Source organism: Spinacia oleracea, chromosome 3, assembly GCF_020520425.1.
Source record: "Spinacia oleracea cultivar Varoflay chromosome 3, BTI_SOV_V1, whole genome shotgun sequence".
Classification (NCBI taxonomy): domain Eukaryota; kingdom Viridiplantae; phylum Streptophyta; class Magnoliopsida; order Caryophyllales; family Amaranthaceae; genus Spinacia; species Spinacia oleracea.
The window spans coordinates 77,383,846-77,404,489 of record NC_079489.1 but is presented as its reverse complement, the minus strand read 5'-3'; the positions used below and the strand labels follow the sequence as shown (position 1 = coordinate 77,404,489).

Genomic DNA, 20,644 nt, shown 5'->3' with positions numbered 1-20,644 from the left:
AGAATGCATACTTGGACCAAGGGCATTATTTCCTTCAGGACTATCTACGGAGGGGCAGCATTTTGAGTCATAAACTTGTTCTTGTTCGGTTCGGGAGTAGCTAGGGAAGACACGCATCACATTGTATGTATCCTAATTATGCTAATTGACTATGTGGCAATTAATTTGGATTCCTGACTTTATGGTATTTCCGCATGAAATATATTGTTTATATTTGTCATAACCTAACATTCAAGGCCTCAAGTGCCATCAAGCACATAAATTTTGATTTAAAGAGTGTGGGGGAGAAGAGGCTCCTAGACTTGCATGAGCTAGAGGAAATTGCGCATGAACGCATATGATTCGGCAAGTATCTACAAGGCCAAGTCTAAGGAATATCATGACCGGAAAATCACAAAGAAGGACTTTCAAAAAGGTGAGAAAGTCCTATTCTTCAACTCAAAGTTGAAGCTTTTTCCCTGAAAACTCAAATCCCGGTGGAGCGACCCCTTTGAGGTAAAGAAAGTGTTGCCTTATGGTTCATTGGAGCTTTGGAACAAAGACAAATGCGACTTTTCCAAGGCAACGGTCATAGAGTGAAAAAGTATTTCGAAGGAGCCCACATTGGGACGGTTTGCACAACACATCTCCACGCAATCACTTGATCTTCGCCGTGAAGATGCGTCAAGCTAGTGACGTTAAAAGAGCGCTTTCCGGGAGGCAACCCGTGATCTCTAACCCTTGTCCTTTAAATTTTTCTTTCATTTCTCTACTTTATGGCATTATTGGTGTTTGGTGAGCTGTTGTTAGTCATCGGTTTTTGAGTATATGATGTATGGCATGAATTGAGAAGAGAAGGGAGAATTTGTTTTTTATGCAGGTCAGGTTCGGCCAAACCAAGGAGTAGTTCGGCCGAACCACTCAAAAAGTTCGGCCGGACCACCTCATGGTTTGACCGAACTAGGTGAGAATCTGGAACTCCAAAAATGTGGGTTCGGCCGAACTTTCCCTTAGGTTCGCACTACTAGAATTAGCATCTTTAACAACAAATTAATAACGACGAACTAAAATATTTGTCGTTAAAACTATTATTTTCTGCTTATTAACAAGAAGCATACTGTAGGTCGTTAATGAATAAGCCTAAAACTATAAACATATTGTTTTTTAATTCCAACGTCGTCGTTAATGCGTTCAACAAAAAATAAAATTTAATAAAAATATAACTTGTCGTCGTTATTCCTACAAACTGGGAAGCGGGATTTGATAGCGGGTGATTTTCACCAAAAACTCAAAAAAAACTCGGAAGATACCAAAACTCAAAAAGCCTCAGAAAGATACCAAAACTTAGAACCCTATTCGCAAGCGTCAATACCAAAACTCAGAAAAGTCGGACTATTTCTCCTTCTCAATTTCAATTCCTCCTAGAAATTGAATTGGCAAAACTGAATCTTCAATCCTTAACCAGATTTGACGATTATTGGATTCGAAGGTTGAAGAATTTTCTTGAATTCGATTGGTATGGTTTCCTTTTCTTTATTGTTTCTTGAGTATGGCTCCTTTTCCTTTTCGAAAATTCTGATTTTCAATTTTGGGTGAATTTTTTTTGCCATGAAATCCCCTATTTCTAAATTTACGGTTTCTTGATTTTTGGTTTTGTTATAGTTGATGACAATTCAATTCAAATAACGTGATTTTTTTTTGAATCGCATACTGTAATTTTCATTATTAGTTTGTTTGAGGATGATGATAATGTAAATTCAACTCTCCAGGTTACGCGTTTGGAATTTTGCTGCTCTTGTGTGCCTTCTGCCCGCGTGCCTTCTAGTTTGCTTCAGGTCAAAATTCTTTACTATCTCAAAAGTAATTTTATTTCTTCTTTTATCTGCCTCTTTTATCGGCAGGTAATCTTGTTTTTCCCGTCAAATTTGTTAACTTTCATTTAAATTTTCGTTCATAATTGCAGAAATTATGCAGATTATGTAATTAGGATGCTTAATTTGAGTTTAATTTCAGTTAGTACGAGAATCTGATTAATTTCTCTACAGTTCGTCAGGATTTTAAGTGTTTTGCTATCGATTTGAAGTGTTTTGAAGCTTAATTTTTTGTTGCTAATTGTAGAAAATATTGACACTTATCTTTTAGTGTTATTGAAATAGTTTCTTAATTCTATGCTAATGAAATGTGTTAATTATGCAATTATATGGCTGGGAAGATAAGAAATTACATTAGAAATTTCATGGAGAAGCTTAAAATTCTACTGATATTGGTTCTAAATCTGTAAAACCCATATTTCATGGAGTTTCGAATTTTGTTGATTGGTCTACTATTCCCTTTGGCCAAGGTTTGATGTTTCGGGGGGTCGTATTTCTCGGCTTTGAAGGGTGGGAAATAGGTCAAGGTTCCAGTTTACCGGGGTTTAACTTAAGAACTCTGACATATTATTGTCTCTGATCTCTGAGCCATGAATAATTGAATAGGATAGTTTGCAATAAAGCAGTAGAGCTTCTCCTGCCATCTTGAACATGCTTTGTCTCTGATCTCTTGAGAAATTGTGGTACCTCTATTTTTTCGGCTTACCAAAGTGTATGAGAATATTTGTTTTTTTTTTTGGCTAATTTCTATGGATGACGACTAACTTTGAACTAATTTATCTGTCTTTAGTCTTTACCCGTATGATTATAGGCGAGTTGGTGTGAGTCTGTTGTGTGTGTGCGCCTACGTTTATTTATCTTTGTTGGTGAAGTCTTTGGAAATCGTGTTTGCCATTTCGCTGTCTTTGCACTCTAAATATAGTCAAAACTGGTTTACTACTCGATCATTAGGCCAATTGTGTTATCTGAGTGACCAGTTAAGAAAAAACAACTGTGAATTGGTAATTTTTGTGTAAATGGTATCTTAAATTTTGTATTGAATTCTGCCTGCCTTAGTCTAAGACTCCTAGCCCTCTGCCCTCCTACGCTCAATTAACCAAGTAACAGCTGACCCGGCCCAAGTACGCAACACTTGAGCCAGTTGTTGTTGTTGCTGCTTCTCTGTTTTCATGCTGAATAGTTTTTGTACATTGAATAGTTTTCAAATCTCAGTATTTATTTGCTCGAATTCGTTATATGTCTCATTAATCTGCCCAATCAGAACTCTGTACATAGATGTTTAGACTAGAGTTTCATCAAATTCAATTTGTTCAGGAGGTGTTGTGAGGGGAGGGGGGCATTATATTGCCTGTTTTCTATTATTCTATATGGTATTTTTCATATTACCTCAAGTTTTTGCCATTTTACACAGAATGGCAGTGTTACAGCCAAAGACTTATTGCCTCTGGATATTATTATTTTGTGTTGGAGGTTCTTTATTTAAGCGAAATTCCAATCCCCCATTTTTGCACGAATGTAGGCATTGCCTCTGGATATTGGGGAATGGAAAAACCCTTGCTAAAATATGCTCGCCAACTCCTCAACAAGGTTAAAGTAATGTTCATGTTTCACATCGCATGCCCCATTCTCGTGTCCATATAGTCCCTTGTGTGCTTAACATGATGTGATTTCCATTTGTGTAAATATAGATATATAGTTCCCTTGGCTGCTTAGTTGTCTAGTTTAATGTCTTAAACTCAGTGTGGGAGGTTGGAAAAAGAGGCTTGTAGTTATGATTATTGACTTGGCAAAGGTCAGTCTTTAATTATTGACAAAGGTCAGTCTTTGATTATTGACTTTATAAATGACTACTGTAATTATGTAAATAATACTCCTACTATGATTATAGGTTTGTAGTTATGTCATTGATTAGGGTAATTTTCTGTGTAAGCATGATAAGACCTAGGTTATTTCTTTGCCATGTTCTTGAATTCAACTAAAATAAGTGCTCTCATGTTCAATTTACAACTAAAATAAGTTTATTTAAGTTCAGATAAGCAAAAATTAGTTGAATACTTCGTAAAACACACCCTTAACAAGTAAAATTGAGTTTTAGTCAGTAGAAACAAATTAGCTAATGGACAGGACCAATACAACATTGAATCAATAAATTAATTAATCTGTAAAAATTAAGCTCAATTAGTTTGAATTAGTAAAAAGCAGTAAGAGTTTTTGAAGTTAAGCTAAATTAAGTGAAAAGAACAAGACATGAGTATATTTGATTTTAAGATGATTATACTATTTGTTTCATACAAGTTTTAAAATCTCGAAACTACAACTGAAGATGACAATGATACCGAATAGCCCCGGTTTTGGCTTTTTGGTTATTCTGATTCATGTTTGTAATTGTGTAATATGTTGAAACAGGAGTGCAAGCAAGTTGAGAAAGGCCAAACCTTCTATGATTTTCAGTTCAAAACAAGACTTATCAAGTCCACAAATGTGCATTTTCAGGTAAATTTATGCCTTCTTTTTCTTTCTTGACATCAGGATAAAGCACATAAGTATTATGTAATCCTAGTTAGTGTTAGGGAAAACATGTACAATTGTAGCAGCACTGTGCCTCAACGATTTATGTTAAAGTAGCCCTTTTGTTTGAATCGTCTTTGGGGCCAGTTACAACCTGTTTTTTTTTTTTTTTGGTTTATTGGATTGATACACTACTAAAAGCTTATAAATGGAAATTTGGCGTCTAGTTTGCTCGTTGAGACATCTGGTTAATACATTCAGCAATCAACCTACTTTTGGTGTAATTGAATTGTTAGGCGGCAATGCACAAAATTAACCAACTTCATTTTGCATCACATGGTTATATAATTATTCAATGTTGTATCTGGTGGCAATAAACCACGGGGTTGTATTTACTCTATCTTTTTGTGCAGATAAGTGAAGATTTAATATACTGCTGCTTCAAACTAAATTTGCAACTGTTTGAACTTGGCCATTCTGGTTTTTAAGATTTTCTTTTATAAATAGTCTTGAATAACAAAGAAAACAGGTCCTGGTATAAGGGACTCCAGCTATTTTTTTTTATTTTTTTTGTTGGGTGTCAAGAGAAACCGTTAGATGGAATATATTGTTGTAGATATTTCAAGCTTTTGTATTGTAAGATTTATGAAGGTACTACCTTCATGTATTAAGTCTTACTGATTTGATTTGGTTCTATTTAATAATGTGAGTTGTCCATTTTACTATATAATAGGTTTCATTTTAATATATATATATATATATATATATATTAAAATGAAACCTATTTTTTTTTGTTGATTGTTGTGCAGTAAAACATTCATAACATTCTTGAATGATGAGAATGGGATACATGGTTTTGACAGTGATTATGAGATCTGGATAATGATTTTTTTTTATTCTTGGCCTTTTACTATCCCTCTGACTATATTTTATATTTTTTTTTCTGTATTAAGGTTTCTTGATCTTGTTCCTGATCTTGGCAGGTTGCTGTCTTTTCTGGGTTAAAAAGAACTCGTCGTTGTTCTGTTAGAAAGCTTAGCTGACCAAATTGGATCTCTAATTCTTGGAATAGAGAAGGCATTACTTGTAAGTGCCTTATTCAATTCATTCAAAGCTGGTCTTTTTGCAAGTGCCTTATTCAATTCATTTTAAGGATACTGTTGGATCATTCATGTGTTTCTCTACTTATTTCTAAATGGATATGTCTTTGCAATGTGTTCATCTATTTAGATTCTAGTAATAATGAATTAATTGCATTTTTGTCTCCATAATTCTCAGCTTACCAGTGTCTTACAATATTTCATATCACCATATTTCACAAAGTAAATGAAACTGCACCTGTAATGTCAGATAAATATGCTCAACATTAATGTAGTCCAAACCATACATCAGTTGGTTTGCAAGGTTCTGTTCACACGCCATTCACTTTGTAGAATTTCACAAACAACTGCAAACCATACATCTGAACTCTGAAGAAAGCATTTGCAAACAGCTGCAAAAAAATAGGTCTTACTTAAGCACCTTTACCTAAGAAACTAAGATGGGGAAATGAAAACAAAGCAATAGTATTAGTCTAGTGTAAAAGTCCACTACTTCATCCATTAAGAATATGTAGGGTAAAAAAAATCCATACTATAGGCTTATATATACCGACTAAGAAAACCAAAGGGTGTAAGCAAGGGTGACTTAAGTTGAACTATTAGCCGTAACTCCCAATAAAGACTACTCTTGGATCTTGATGCTAAATATATTTGTTAGATACATAGTACAAATGCCAAACTAAGTTAATTTTTCATGTACCATAATTTCTATATAAAGTGTTGAATAAAAGTACCGTTCGCGGCTCTATTTTAAATAGTGAAAAGCTAGTGAACCTGGAGCTTATATTTAAAACAAAATTAAATATTGCTTTACCATATTATGGATAATTACAAGCAGATACTTGTATATTGCTTTAGCATGAGTTAATAAGACACTAATTGAGAACACTATACACAACTAGCTTATGCCGAAAATCTATTATTCATTTCCTAATGCCCACTATCATTTTCCCAAACCTTTCCATTATGTTGTTATTTCCTAAACTTATTAAGTCAAAAAACAGCAGATTACCCAATAATTAGAAAGCTAGAACCAATATGTATGTCCTATAAGATGGAATCTGAATTAGAAAGTTTTATTTAGGCTAAGTGCATTATTGACTAACTAAAACTTAAGAACCTACATGTTTGATATTCCACTAACAGCCCACTAACACAACTAAACAAATAAACTGACTTCCTTATAACTTGCCACTAACTAATTTAATTGACAACAAATATCTATCCCTGAACTTTAGAAACTTTGAATAATAAAAAGAAAAATATATGTCTAGATTAATGGTGCTTGAATAACACTAGAGAACTAGGCAGGATCTACGCCTATTTCTCGAGATATGATTGTTGGGGTTTATGTGATTAGACTTTTGTGTATAAAAGAGCATAGAGCTCTTTTCTTTTATCTCCTTAAGAACCTATTATCTCCTTAAAAATCAATGTTTAATTCATTGTCGTGTCCTAATTCTAGTTTCTCTCAGTATTTATGTTAGTGTTCTTTGATCGGTTTTAAGTTAAAAGTTTCTAAGTTATTTCTTCTGTGTGTGAATAATGGGTAGTAGAGACTTGTGTGTTCTATAGTTTGTATTCTGGTGTCACTAATATTTTTTATGGCATTTGATATAGGTGTTTTATATAGATACTTGTGGTTTATCCCCACTTAAGGTTTACTTAATTAGTATTTTTTTTTCTTCTTTGCATCTGAGTTAGGTCCTTTAGCTTTTTTCCTTATTTTTTGTTTTCACTTTGGGAAAATGACTCCTAGTAAGGATTGGATGGCGATCGAAGATTACGTTAATGACCCATCATTTAAAGTGGGAGTTAATAGTTTTTTAGACTATGCATTTCAAAAGTTGGGAACCGATAATATTCGTTGTCCTTGTTGCGAATGTGTGAATGGTGAGTTTGGGGACCGAGAAAAAGTGAGACAACATCTTATAGTTTATGGAGTAGTCAAAAGGTACACCTTTTGGTTTCATCACGGGGAAAGGTTGGAGCAAAAGCCTCAACTTGTGTGTGATGGGGATGATGATGGGGATGATAATATCGCGGAAGAAAATGGAAACGAGTTAGATGAAATGCTTGGTATTATTCGGGATTTATATCCCGAATGCAATAATGTTGGTTCTTCCTCGAATGATAGTAATCTTGAGGAACCAAATGCAGATGCCAAAAGGTTTTATAACTTGTTGAAGGAATCTCAAGATCCGGTTTATGAAGGTTGCAAGAGTTCTAGAATGTCTGCCCTCTTAAAACTTCTTTATATTAAGACTTTGGGTCGTTGGACCAACGAATCATTTACCACGCTCTTAGATTTCTTAAAGGAGGATCTTCTTCCCAGGGGATCAACTTTGCCAAAGTCTTATAATAAGTCTAAGAAGGTAATGAAAGACCTTGGTTTGTCATATCAAAAAATTGATGCATGTGTCAATGATTGCATGCTTTATTGGAAGGAGAATGAGAAGTTGAATGCCTGTGACATATGTGGTGCATCAAGATGGAAGAGTAACAAACACAATGGGGAAGAGAAGTGTATATTGAATGGTAAGAGAATACCTCAGAAGACACTACGATACTTTCCATTAAAACCGAGGTTGCAAAGACTATTTATGTGCTCCAAGACTGCTTCTTTGATGACATGGCATCATGGGAAAAAGAAGAAAGATGGTACAATGAGACATCCAGTTGACGGAACGGCTTGGGAGTCATTTGACACAGAGCATCCTAATTTTGCATCAGACCCCCGAAATGTCAGGCTCGGGCTTGCTAGTGATGGTTTTCAACCCTTTGCAAATTCAAAACCATCATATAGTATATGGCCTGTTATCCTTATTCCGTATAATGTGCCTCCCGAACTTTGTATGAAGCAGTCTAATATGATTTTGTCAATGCTTATTCCTGGTCCTAAAGGTCCTGGTGATGCAATTGACGTATATTTTCAGCCTCTAATTGAGGAATTGAAAGATCTGTGGGAAGTTGGTGTGGAGACCTTTGATGCAGCAACGCAACGTCATTTTCAGCTACGTGCAGCTTTAATGTGGACCATTAATGATTTTGCAGCCTATACGATGTTATCTGGTTGGATCACTAAGGGGTATCTAGCATGCCCTTGTTGTCTTAGGGATACTCGGTCAATGAGGCTACCTCACGGAGGTAAGGAATGCTATATGCGTCATCGCTGCTATTTGCCTATGAATCATAGATGGAGAAAGGATAAGAAATCATTTGACGGAACAGTCGAGCGTGAAGGACCTCCACAACCTTCTTCAATAGATGATATTCTTAATGAACTTAAGGATCTCGAGAACATTATATTGTCTAAGGATCCAAGTGTGAAGACAAAAATATCTCATGAAGTTAGGGGGGACAATTAGAATAAGAAAAGTATTTTCTTTGAACTTCCATACTGAAAGACTAATCTCTTACGACACAATTTAGACGTGATGCACATTGAGAAGAACATATGTGATAGTGTTCTTGGGACAATAATGAATATTCAAGGGAAGACAAAAGACACTTTAAAATCACGTCATGACTTGAAAGAGTTGGGGTTGCGACCTACATTGTACCCTATCAAAGTAGGGGATAAATGGAAGATGCCTCCAGCTCCATATACTTTTCCTCCTCCGAAAAACAAACATTCTGTAACTCTTTGAAAGAGCTAAAAGTCCCTGATGGTTTTTCATCAAATATATCTTATTGTGTAAACTCGAAGGAAGCTAAGATTTCGGGTTTGAAGAGCCACGATTGTCATGTAATACTTGAGCATCTTCTTCCTTTAGCAATACGTGGTCGTCTCACTCCACTTGTACGTGAAGCATTAATTGAGTTGTCATTGTTCTTTACTTTATTATGTGCGAAAGTACTTAATGTGGATGATTTGAAGCAACTAGAGTCCCAAATTCCTATAACTCTCTGCAAATTGGAGAAGGTTTTTTGTCCTTCCTTCTTTGATGTGATGATGCATTTACCTATCAACTTAGCTAACGAAGCTATAATGGGAGGGCCAGTTCAGTTCAGATGGATGTATCCAATAGAACAATACATGTATATGCTGAAGTCTTACATAAGGAATAGGGCTCATCCGGAGGCTTCGATTGCAGAGGGCTATTTAGCAGAAGAGTGCATGAATCGTTGCTCTAGGTATATGCAGAGTATAGAGACCCGATTTAATCGACTTGATCGAAATTATGAAAATAGCCAAGGTCATGATGATACCCTGCCTATTTTTAGTCATTCTGGTCGAAGCCTAGGGGCTGCAAGTGTTAGAGATATTGAGAAGGGGGAATTGGATGAAGCTCACATTTATATTTTGAAGAATTGTGATGAGGTTCAGCCTTTTCTTAGGTAAGAGAACGAGTTTTATTAAGTTAATTTCACTTTTCTTAATAACTTCCTTTCCTTTTTTTATAAAGTTTGTCACTTCAAATGAATTTTTATTAATATATTCACATAGAGTATTCTGAAATACAAGCATTGACGAATCCTGGAATCTCTGAAGAGGAATGGTGCAAAAAATTTAAAAATTGGTTCAAGACGGAAGTAAGTACTGAACTGTTCAAGAACGGAACTGTTCTGTTCTGATCAGAACTGTTCAAGAACTGAACTGTTCTGATCTGATCAGAACTGTTCAGAACAGAACAGAACAGTTTTGATTAGTTCTGATCTGATCAGAACAGAAATGAACTAATCAAGAACTGAACTGTTCTGATCTGATCAGAACTGTTTAGAACAGAACAGAACAGTTCTAATTAGTTCTGATCTGATTAGAACAGAACTGATCAGTTCTGAACGAACAAAACTGAACTGTCTTTTTAAATTAATAAATTAATTCTTAAATATTTCTTTTTGGTAGGTTGCGCGGTTATATGAGAATAATAAAAGCATGGAAATGGAAAATTTGCTTGCATTATCACGTGGGCCAACACGATATGTTACTTCTTTTACTGGTTATATTGTTAATGGATATAGGTTTCACATAGAAAGTCGTGAAATGTCTTTGAGAACACAAAACAGTGGGGTGGTTGTTATAGGAAACACAGGGGATGGAGATGAGAACGTTGATTATTATGGAGTAGTAACAAATATAATAGAGATCCAGTATCTTGGGCGAAACCGAGTTGTGTTATTCCGTTGCAAATGGTGGGATGTTTATGATAAGGTAAAGGGAGTAAAAGTTGATGAATATGGAGTTGTTAGTGTTAATTGCAATAAGCAATTAAAAACTAATGAACCATTTATTTTGGCTAGTCAAGCCAGGCAAGCTTTCTATGTCGTTGACAACCTAAATAAGGGTTGGAAGCTCGTTTCAAAGACTCAACCGCGCAACTATGATGAAAATGATGATAATGAGGAAGGTGATGCGTATCAGCACGGTGAATTATTCAAACCTACATACGTAGCATCCTCTTTAACAAGCGCTAGTGCTGAAGTTTGTAGAAGCAGGGATGGTGTGGATCCAATTATTGTGACAGATAATATAATAAGTGGAGAGCAAGGACCCATGAAGAGGCTAAGAACAGAATAGTGCAATTACTTATTTTTTCTTTAAAGATTTTCTTTTAGGATTTGTTTTAAACGTACTTTTGAGTTATTTTTAATTCTTATTTTTTTGATTTTATAGTTTCTGAATTTTTTTCACATTTAAGCTTGGCCACGACTTTTTTCAACTGGTTATTGTTATTATGACTCTTATTGTTATATTTATTGTTATTTTGCTGCTCATTTCTAAATAGTCATGTTTTTTGCTTGGTGGTACTTACTGCTTCTTATTTGCCTTGGTACCTTGCTTCATTTGCACCTCATCTGATATTTCAAATGTCAGGGGTTTGTATAATATCATAAGTGAGGTTTTCTAGTTTGGTTACATAGTTGTTTTCAGCAAAGTATAGTGAAGAAGGGACAAAATTCATGCTCACACAACTGTCATGCATGCTCACATAGTCTGACATCAGATTATTAATATGCCTTTTGATCATTCTACCCTGTGTTCCTTTTCTTTAATGTGTGTTTTGAATGTTGTTCGTGCAGACTTGCACTTTCTGATATTCTTCCGGTTCGTGCACATAATGCAGAATGTTAGCGGTAAGATACTCGATTTGTCATTTCCTTTATACATTACTAGGTTTATTTATCATGCTATTTAGATAATACTATTGTTTATGAATACTTCAAATATTTATTCATTTATTGTAGGGAATATGGTTCGTTCAAAGGAGGAAGTAGTCCGTCCACATGAGAAAACGGTTCAGCCATCACATAAAACCTCTTTGCTGGGATCTAAAAGGAACTATGTCCCATCGCAATTGTTGGCTAGGGGACGTGGACAAAGGTTAGCGGATATGTATACTTTCAAAAAACAAGCTACAACCGCTTCTTTCATCGGAATTGGAGTTGGGGATAATACATCCACTAGAGTAGGCAGTGAGGTATTAAAGCCCATTCAAGGTCAAAAGAATAATTCCAAAGGGATTCTTACTGTGGATGATTCTGATGTTAACATTGATGGAGCTTTCTTCGATCCATTATTTACTTACCCTTCTGCCACAAGGAATAACATAGAAGGCTGGGAGTTATCACCTGAGCCAGTTCATGAGGAAAACATGGATGATGAGCTCTCATCAGAAGATGAGGATATGCACATTCAAAATGAAAACGAGAATTTTGATAACCATGATAACGAGGCTTGTGAAGACATACTTGAAAATGTTCATGTCGATGAGAGAGAGATATCTCAAACAATTCAAGATGTGAACGGTAATGGTTTATCTTTATAAACTTTCCTTGATTATCCTACATACTTAATACTTATATTGATTATTTGTTTTAGTTGAAGGTGGGGGCTCTTCTTTCGACGAGAAGAACATGAATCAGAAAAAGAGGGGAAGAAACAAATGCAAGGAAATTGCCAAGCTTAAACCCGATGAAAAGTTGGAGATTACTTTCTACAACAATAGAGCTATTGGAACAAATCATAAAGTATTTGCACGACATTTGGGGATCATAGTGCAAGATACAAACATCTGCCCGGTGAGAGTGCGCAAATGGGATGATATTGGAGATAAAGAAAAGGAACACATGTGGAGTGCCGTCACGGTAAGAATTTAATTAGATATGTAACTTTCAGTTTGGGCCTGCTTATAAATCATGTGAATTACTGTTCTTAACTTGTTGGCCTAGAGTGGTGTCAAATCTTTTGTTAGCGACTGAGAGTATTTATATCACTTGGTTCTTATATTAGATATTCCTATTCAGGTTTGAGATCAGACTTTGTTTTCTTCATTTGAAATAAGGTGTTCTGGTTTAAATTAAGGGTTTTGATGCTGTGTGTAAATGTAGTCCAAGTGAACTTCTGAAACCAGTCTTCTCTTCAAGCACTCGTCATCTCCATCCTCACAAATCTCAAATCCCATCAATTCTTGGTATTCATTAAAAAAGAATAACATGAATCAGTTTTTGTTTTTTGTTTTTTCCTGACAGAAATATATGTTTCAAAGCTGTAAACTATATGAAATTAAAAATAAAAAATGGCTTATATTAGAAGCTTACATCCATGGAGGTGTAACTTTGGTATCGGTTTTTGGTCATCTGTTGGTTTGTGTATAAAGACTTATAAGATAATGATATGGCATCTTTTCCCACCCGGTGATTCGAATCTCAAGGTCTTTAAGGGAATCTTCTGCTTTTTCAAGCATCCCTATCTTGACATAAACAGAAGCTACAGTGCTGAAACTAGTCCAATTAGGAACAATTGTTGGTTCTAACTTCATTTCTTCAAAAACTTGCTCCATATTTTCCGCAGAACCGTAAGAGCCTCGTGCAGATAGCCAAATATTGTAGGAGTATAAATCAAGCCGGATTCTTTTCTGCTTCTTTTCAGAAACCAGCTTCTCAACTTGGTCAGGTAAATATTCGGTTGTCTTTAAGTGTGTCAGGTAACCTCACAAAATAATCTTCCGCACTCGAAACTCCATGAACTTTGGAAATTAGGTCTAGTTGGATAGTTGTGTCAGTGCTGGTTATTCTGAACCTCTCTATTTTGTTACTCATCCATTCATAGACCTAGAGATACCAAAAATTCATTTAGTTACAATTAGCCTGTCAAAGTTTCTAAACATTTGAATAAATTTTATAATTTTTCAGTTACAGTACTTGTTGAAGGACATTCGTTACTGGATATGACTTGTAGTTTTCTAGATCTTACTCTATGACTTCGGCGTTGCTTTGTGCTTATTTTTGGTGGACAAAAAGATATGGTACAAAGAATTTTCTTGTATTTAAAGCAGGTTCAAAAGCCTTTGCGACTGGTGAAGTAGTTATGATATGTTGGATTTTTTTTGACATAAACTATCTACTCCGTATTAGATATGCACTTGGGGAAACAACTACCTTTTCTTTTTGTTTTATTTTTCCCAAAAAAGTAACCTAAAAACTCAGAAACTTTGAGTAGCACTACTTAACAGATTTTAGCTAACATTTCCATTTCGGTAAGAACCCTAAGTCTCCGATTTAGGTGGAATGCTAAAATTGCATTTGTTTAGATATGTAAGTGTAGGATGGTAGGATGATTTGACATGATTCAATTAAATTGTAAGCAACCTGAATCCCCAAAACAGAGTAGTATGCATGAACCTTAAACACGAAACCCTAATTCTAGCAATTAGGTAAATCTAAAATACGTCTAAACCCTAACTTCACAATCGCAATGCTTAACCAGTTGTCATAAGGTGTTAGAGTTATTTGACTTCTTTTTCCAATTCTTCTTTTTAGCATAGGGATCATTATCGTAAGAAAGATTTTTTATAGTACGACTTTATGTATTGTTTTGAGGGCATCTTGTCCACTAGTGATCTCTTCTCTCTCTCTGTTATGTTTTTTCACCTATCTGAGTTAATGGCGTTAAGGTTCTTGTTTTTTCACTAGTTCTCTCTTCTCTCTTTCTGTTCTGTTTTTCACCTATCTGAGTTAATGGCGTTAAGGTTCTTGTCTTTAATAAGTAAGACCTCCTATTTCATTCTGATCTTTACTCCATGCCATCAAAGTCACCAAACTCCCCCTCATGTCTACCTCCACCCAACTAGCAGTTCTTTCTCTCGAATATTCCCCTAACCTTTCACGGGCAGCATGCTGTCTAGTAGTGTCGATCGAACTTGAAGCAAAGTCTGGCCGAACTCCATCTTGTTCGGCCGAACATTCAGGAGAATCAGGAACTCCAAAAATGTGGGTTCGGCCGAACTTTCCCTTAGGTTCGACCGAACTTGAAGCAAAGTCTGGCCGTACTCCATCTTGTTCGGCCAAACATTCAAGATAATCAGGAACACCAAAAATATGAGTTCGTCCTAACTTTTCAATAGGTTCGACCGAACTTGAAGAAAAGTCCGACCGAACTCCTTCCTTTTCGGCCGAACATTCAAGAGAATCAGGAACTCAACAAATGTGGGTTCGGCCGAACTTTACCTAAGGTTCGACCGAACTTTAAGCAAAGTTCGACCGAACTATTGAAAATGTTCGGCCTAACCTGTCGGGAATCAGTAGCACCCAATCTTCCAGTTTGACCGAACTTCACAGAAGGTTCGACCGAACCTTAAGGAGTTCGGCCGAACCGACTGCAAATTTCAGCCTCATTAATCTTATGGTGCCCGATTCTCTCTCCTCTCTCACCATAATTTCGACCACCCCTTTTCTCTCCTCTCTCACTTGCTCTCATCCTCCTCCTCTATTACAATCTCAATCCAACTTTTCTCCACACTCCATCACAAATCCTTACTCCTTCCACTCACAAATCAACTCCACAACAACAAAATCTACATTCAAATACCCAAAAACTTCAAAAAATTCTGATTCTTTCTCAACATTGCAAGTTTGGGGGGATTCGTCAACGTGCTCAAATCCTTCAAATTGGTTGCAAGTAATGGTGTTTTATTGTCTTATTCATCTCCCTAATGGTCTTGAGTAGTCTAATTTGCATCGTATTACTTGTTCTCATGCTTTAATTTTTGAAATTCATATGTTAGGGTTTGAGAAATTGTTGATTATGAATTGAGAAATTATTGATTTTTACTTGCTTTATTGATGGATTATGTGTTGTTGGTGGTTTGTTTTTGTATAAATTGTGTTTCTACAGGTGTGGTTGTAGTATTTGGAGGTTGAGTTGAATTTTGTTATTGGTGTGTTCTTGGAGTTGATAGTTGACTCTCTCATTGGGGATTTGTTGTGTTTATTGGCAAACCATTGGGACCTTGTGGAGTGACCTTTGAAACCTCTACCAAACCCTTAAACACATTATGCCTCCAAAGCCATCAAAGAAGAGAAGGGGGGATATGTCGGTTCGACTTCACAAGTCACACCACCTACAAATGTTACAACCTATGACATCATATTTGAGTCCCAAAAGCATTGGGACAACTTTGAGCGGCTCTCCTCACGAAAAATCAGATGCTTGCATTGGCACACCGGATGACAAGTTTCTCAACATCTCGGCCCTCCAAAGTCAAAGGTTCATCAACTACACTTCAAGGAAGGATGCTAGAAGGATTGCCGTGGTGTACAAGGAGCAAGAATGGTATGTCCTTCCAAACCGCAACCTCACAAAGATGGACCGCAACAAGCCCCACCCATGGTCTATCAAGCAACAAGACATCCCAGATGGTCTAAGCTTGGTGGTAACTGACCCATCGCAACAAAGGGTGAGAGTACCCCACCAACAAGCTCCCCAAGTGGAGCAAGGTATGTCATCTCCCTCTTCCCCCTCCCCATTTAGTTTTGAGGGTATTCAAAGTGATATCCTTCACGGGCAAGATCACTGGGGGTACTATGCACGGGCGAACTATGATGTGAACGTGAGGAACAACCTCATTGGCCCGTACTTGAACTACCCTAACCACCTGCCCCAAGAAGGGTCGATTCCTCGATGGGGGGAGATGGCGCACCACTCTCCTATCCATACTATAGTGGCCATTTTCCCCCCGAGGAGAGAATTGCCCCTCCGCCTCCCTATGATTGGACTAGGCCGGGCGGTGCGGACTTTGCGTATGACCCGGCATGCCCCGATGTTTACCCTCCCCATTCTGAAAATCGTGGGGCATATTGGGGGACATACCAAGCACCATCCATGTCGGTTTGTCCCACCGCCCCTAGATATGATTGGCCACCCTACACCACCGCCTCCGGGCCCGATGTAGATGGCCAATACAATCTCACCCCAACCCAGTCCGATTATGTTAGTCCATATGATCCCTCGGGCATCTTTTATCCCTAACAACCTCCTACACAAGAGGAAGGTGATGATCATATGGATGATGTTTGAGCCATTTCCCCCGTATTTGTGCCTTGATTAGATTATGTTTCTCGAGGACGAGCAAAGGGTTAGCTTGGGGGTAGCTTTTAGCTAGCTTGGGGGATTGTTAATTGTGGAGCATGTGGTGGGCTGGAAGGGGTAGCTTTTGTGAGTTGGTGCTTGTTGGTGATGGTTGTTGGTTGATGTTGCTTGTTTATGGTTGGTTGTTGGTCGGTGTTGTTTGCTTGCTTGATTTTGCTTGTTATGAGTATGGTTGGTTCGTGTTTGTGGTGATTGGTTCATGTTTCATTGGTATCCATGGTGGATGATCGCTCCCAATTCTCAAAATCCAAATTGACTAACAAATTTTCTCCATTTGAGTTTTCTTTTCTTAATTTTTGTTCTTTTCTTTTCACTTTCTTTTCAAAAAAAAAATCTAAAAATTTTAAATTACAAAAAGATTTTCATTTATTATTTTTTGTTTTCCCTTTTTACTCAACTTTCGCAATTTCCTTTCTGTAAAAAAAAAAAAATCGTCTTTCTTCATTACTTAATAAACGGTCAAAATGCCCAAGGACGACGCCCAAATGATGAAATCTAATGTGGTTCCCTTTTTAGGCCTTTGTGGGAATTTGTAGGAGTTGTTCTCGGAGAAATGTATGCTAGAGTTAGGGTGTTTTAGGAGTTGCTTAATCTCTATTGCTCCTTGTACCACTAAAGTTAGTCTTCAACCGTGCAATTGCCATCTAGCTTGAAAATTTGTCTAATTCGCTCATCATTGAATAAAAGTAGCCCAATTTGTGGTCCCTTGAGCCCCTAAGTGTACCCTTGTTCCCTCCAAAGTGAAACTCTCCAAAAGACTTAGTTCTACCCTCGTATCATTCAATAAGTGGCATCATAAGCCCCAAGTGCATTCTTCATTTTCTTTGTTCAAATAAAGTTTATTCTTGTAAAGAGAAACTCCATAATAAGGGAAAAAGAAAAAGCCAAAAATAGTTAAAAAAGGCTTGAAAAAAGAAAAATAAAAGAAAAAGAAAGAAAGAAAGAAAAAAAAAAATCTAATAAGAGGTCAATTTGTGCATGCCTCCCACGCTTGGTTTTCAATCGTTCATGTCTTGAGTGGAGAGAAGCAAAAGGGGGTCTAATAGTGCATTTGTGGGAGGTGGACCATTTACCCCTAACCTTGGCATACATTTGGAAGAAGCTTTTCCGAGAAGTCACTCAATTGTCTTAATTTGTGGACCATTTTCGTGATGGGTTGACTTGGGCGTGACCGTGTAGTTTAATTTTCTTTATTTCTCTTTTCCTTTGAGTTATAGGTAAAACTCGAGGAAAACCCTTGCGAGATCTCACTCGCCCTCTAGAATGACTTAGGGGTTTAAAGAGCTTATTGCATGTGCTTAAATGCAATCGTGATTCCTACGACAGTGAGTTAGTGTATATTCTCACCCCCGTTTTTTCCTTTTTTGTTTTGTTTGAATAAAATCTCATCTTCCTTTCGTTCCTCTCTTGTTTTTCTTGAGCGAAAGCAAAATGCTAGCTTGGGGGAGTTTGATGAGTGACATTTATGTCACTCTTAGGATAGTACTTTGCCTTTTTTTATTCTTGTTTTTGTTCGTTTTCTTCCATTTTGTGCTTATTCTAGTCCCCTTTTTCTTAGTTGACTTGGTTTTTCCCAATTGCCGTCCTTTTCCCTTGTTTTTCTCATATTTTGTCAAGCTTTTGCTTTTCACGGGTTTGTGAATGTGTAGGAAAACAAGTAAAGCGGACGGAAAAGTCAATGGAAGTGAACGGCATCCCAAGGAAAGGTCGGAGTGGAAAAAGGGAGTCAAGGAATCAAGAACTCAATATGTTCGGCTGAACTTCCTAAGTGTTCGGCCGAACCAAAGCAGAAATGTCTGAAGCAAACAAGCCTAGAAGTTCGGCCGAATAATTCTGAAGGTTCGGCCGAACTTCCTTGTGTTCGGCCAAACTTCCCTAAAATTTCAGTCGAACCTTGCTGTGAGAAAAGTTCCTGATTCCCCTCAAGTTCGGACGAACCTGATGCTGGTTCGGCCGATCCTGCCTCTTGGTTCGGCCGAACTTCTTTGTTGTTCGACCGAACCTGTTACCAGCGCTGAACCTTTTTTTGGGACTATTTAAAGCTTTTTGGGAACTTTTAGAAAACCTAGTTTAGAACAAAAAGAGTCTGAAATTTATTATGGAGAGAAAAAGGAAGAGAACTTCATTCATTGCTTATTTTTATGCTTGGGATTCTCCCTAATATTGGAATTGAAGCTTCATTGTAAAAATTCTCAACTCTTATTTTCATTTTGTCATTAATTTCTGATTTTTTTTCTTACTTTTGTCTCTTGATTTCTCATTAATCAAAAACCCCAAAAATAGGCACTTTTATATTTCTCTCTTTTCTATTTCTCTTGTTTGCTTGGATTTGGCTAGAGATTTGCTTGATTAATTGGATATTAAATTTGTTTTTTCCCCTTCTTTTTACTTATTTTTTTTTCCTTTTCCCTTTGCAAGACGTTTTTTCCTTCATCGTTCCCCCTATAATGGTTCATTTTTTTTCTTTTACAAAAACACAAAAAATAGTAATATTAATTTTTCTTCAAAAAGATTTTGTAATTTTCATAAGATATATACTTCTAGTAATGTGTTTTTATACTCCAATTTTATAGGCTTATAAGTTGCATGTTTCTTAGACTTAGAGGCTTAATTAATTCCTTCGTATATAATAGCATAATGCCCTATAAGCGTTAAGATGATGTTCCTTTTGTTTATATTTAGTTTCTTTATGCTATTTGTTCAGTGGCAATTATTGAAATAAAATAAATCTCATTCAAAGTATGGAAAACTCGTTTTTTCCATTTTAAATTGAAATTGCGTTGAGTTATTGTTGCAATTTGGACTAGGTGTTGAATTTTATTGTTATGAAAAGCCAAAATTAAAGTAACTAAGATCCTCCCCATATTTATTATGACGTTTTAATATTTTGATTACTTACCTCTCACCTTTAACACCGACCTTAAAATGAGCAAATATAAGAAATTAGAAAGCAAATCATAAATTATTTTGGACCCCCATTTTAAAATTCCTGGGTCCGCCGCTGGTGAGTAGTCCTCATCTAGGGGTTTGGGTGTAGCCTAGGGTTTCCTTGTATGGGGTTTTAAGGTAGGATTTATTACTTCTTGCAATTAAACGCATAAGTTGGGGGGTTCCTCGTTGCTTGTTTGGTTAGACGTAACTTTGCTTGGCCAATGGAATACGATGCATTGATTTGGCAAGGGATTGTGAGTCCTTGCGTTGTATGATTTTGATCGGATTTATTTTGATTGATTCTTAGCCTTTTGGTTGATGCGGAAGCATGATTCATTGTTTTGAGAGTATTAAAGATCGATTCCCATTTTCAATTTGTCTTTGCAAGTCTAGTTAACGCCCAAAATCCTTAATCCCCTATTGCATGTACCCCTTGGTGAACCCCAATCCCCTAGTGTTTTTAATCCTTCTTTATTGTTCTAATCGTGTAGTTTTAATTTTCCTTTTCAACAACCAACCCCATTTCGAACTAGCTTATATTAGCATTTCTAGCTACGAAACTCGCAATTCTCTGTGGATATCGACCCTTTGCTTGCCACTCGACTTGGTTCTAGTGGTTAGTTTAGGTATTTGGATTGATTTAGGTGTAAGACTAGCAACGACCTAGTTTTTCCCCTATCACTATGATTTTAAGAATTGTTAGATCTTGAATTGGAATGATCGTATATATGGCTACAATATGTCATTTGGATATATTGTCATTGATTATTTAGTTACTGTCTTTGTTGAATTAAATTTAGTCATTGATTATTTAGTTACTGTCTTTGTTGTATTAAATTCCGTCATTGATTATTTGGTTATTGTTGGTTTGTTTTTCGTTTTCT

The 20,644-nt window shown here is 36.4% G+C and overlaps 1 protein-coding gene across 1 annotated transcript; it reads left to right on the top strand.

Annotated features, from left to right (window-relative positions):
- The first annotated feature begins 7,206 nt into the window (after positions 1-7,206).
- LOC130469795 (uncharacterized) lies at positions 7,207-8,826 on the top strand. The gene has a single exon (XM_056839275.1). The coding sequence runs from the start codon at positions 7,207-7,209 to the stop codon at positions 8,824-8,826; it is 1,620 nt and encodes a 539-aa protein (XP_056695253.1).
- Positions 8,827-20,644: the final 11,818 nt, after the last annotated feature.

Coding starts and splice junctions, on each gene's coding strand:
- LOC130469795 (XM_056839275.1), top strand. CDS start 7,207: ATGACTCCTAGTAAGGATTGGATGGCGATCGAAGATTACGTTAATGAC.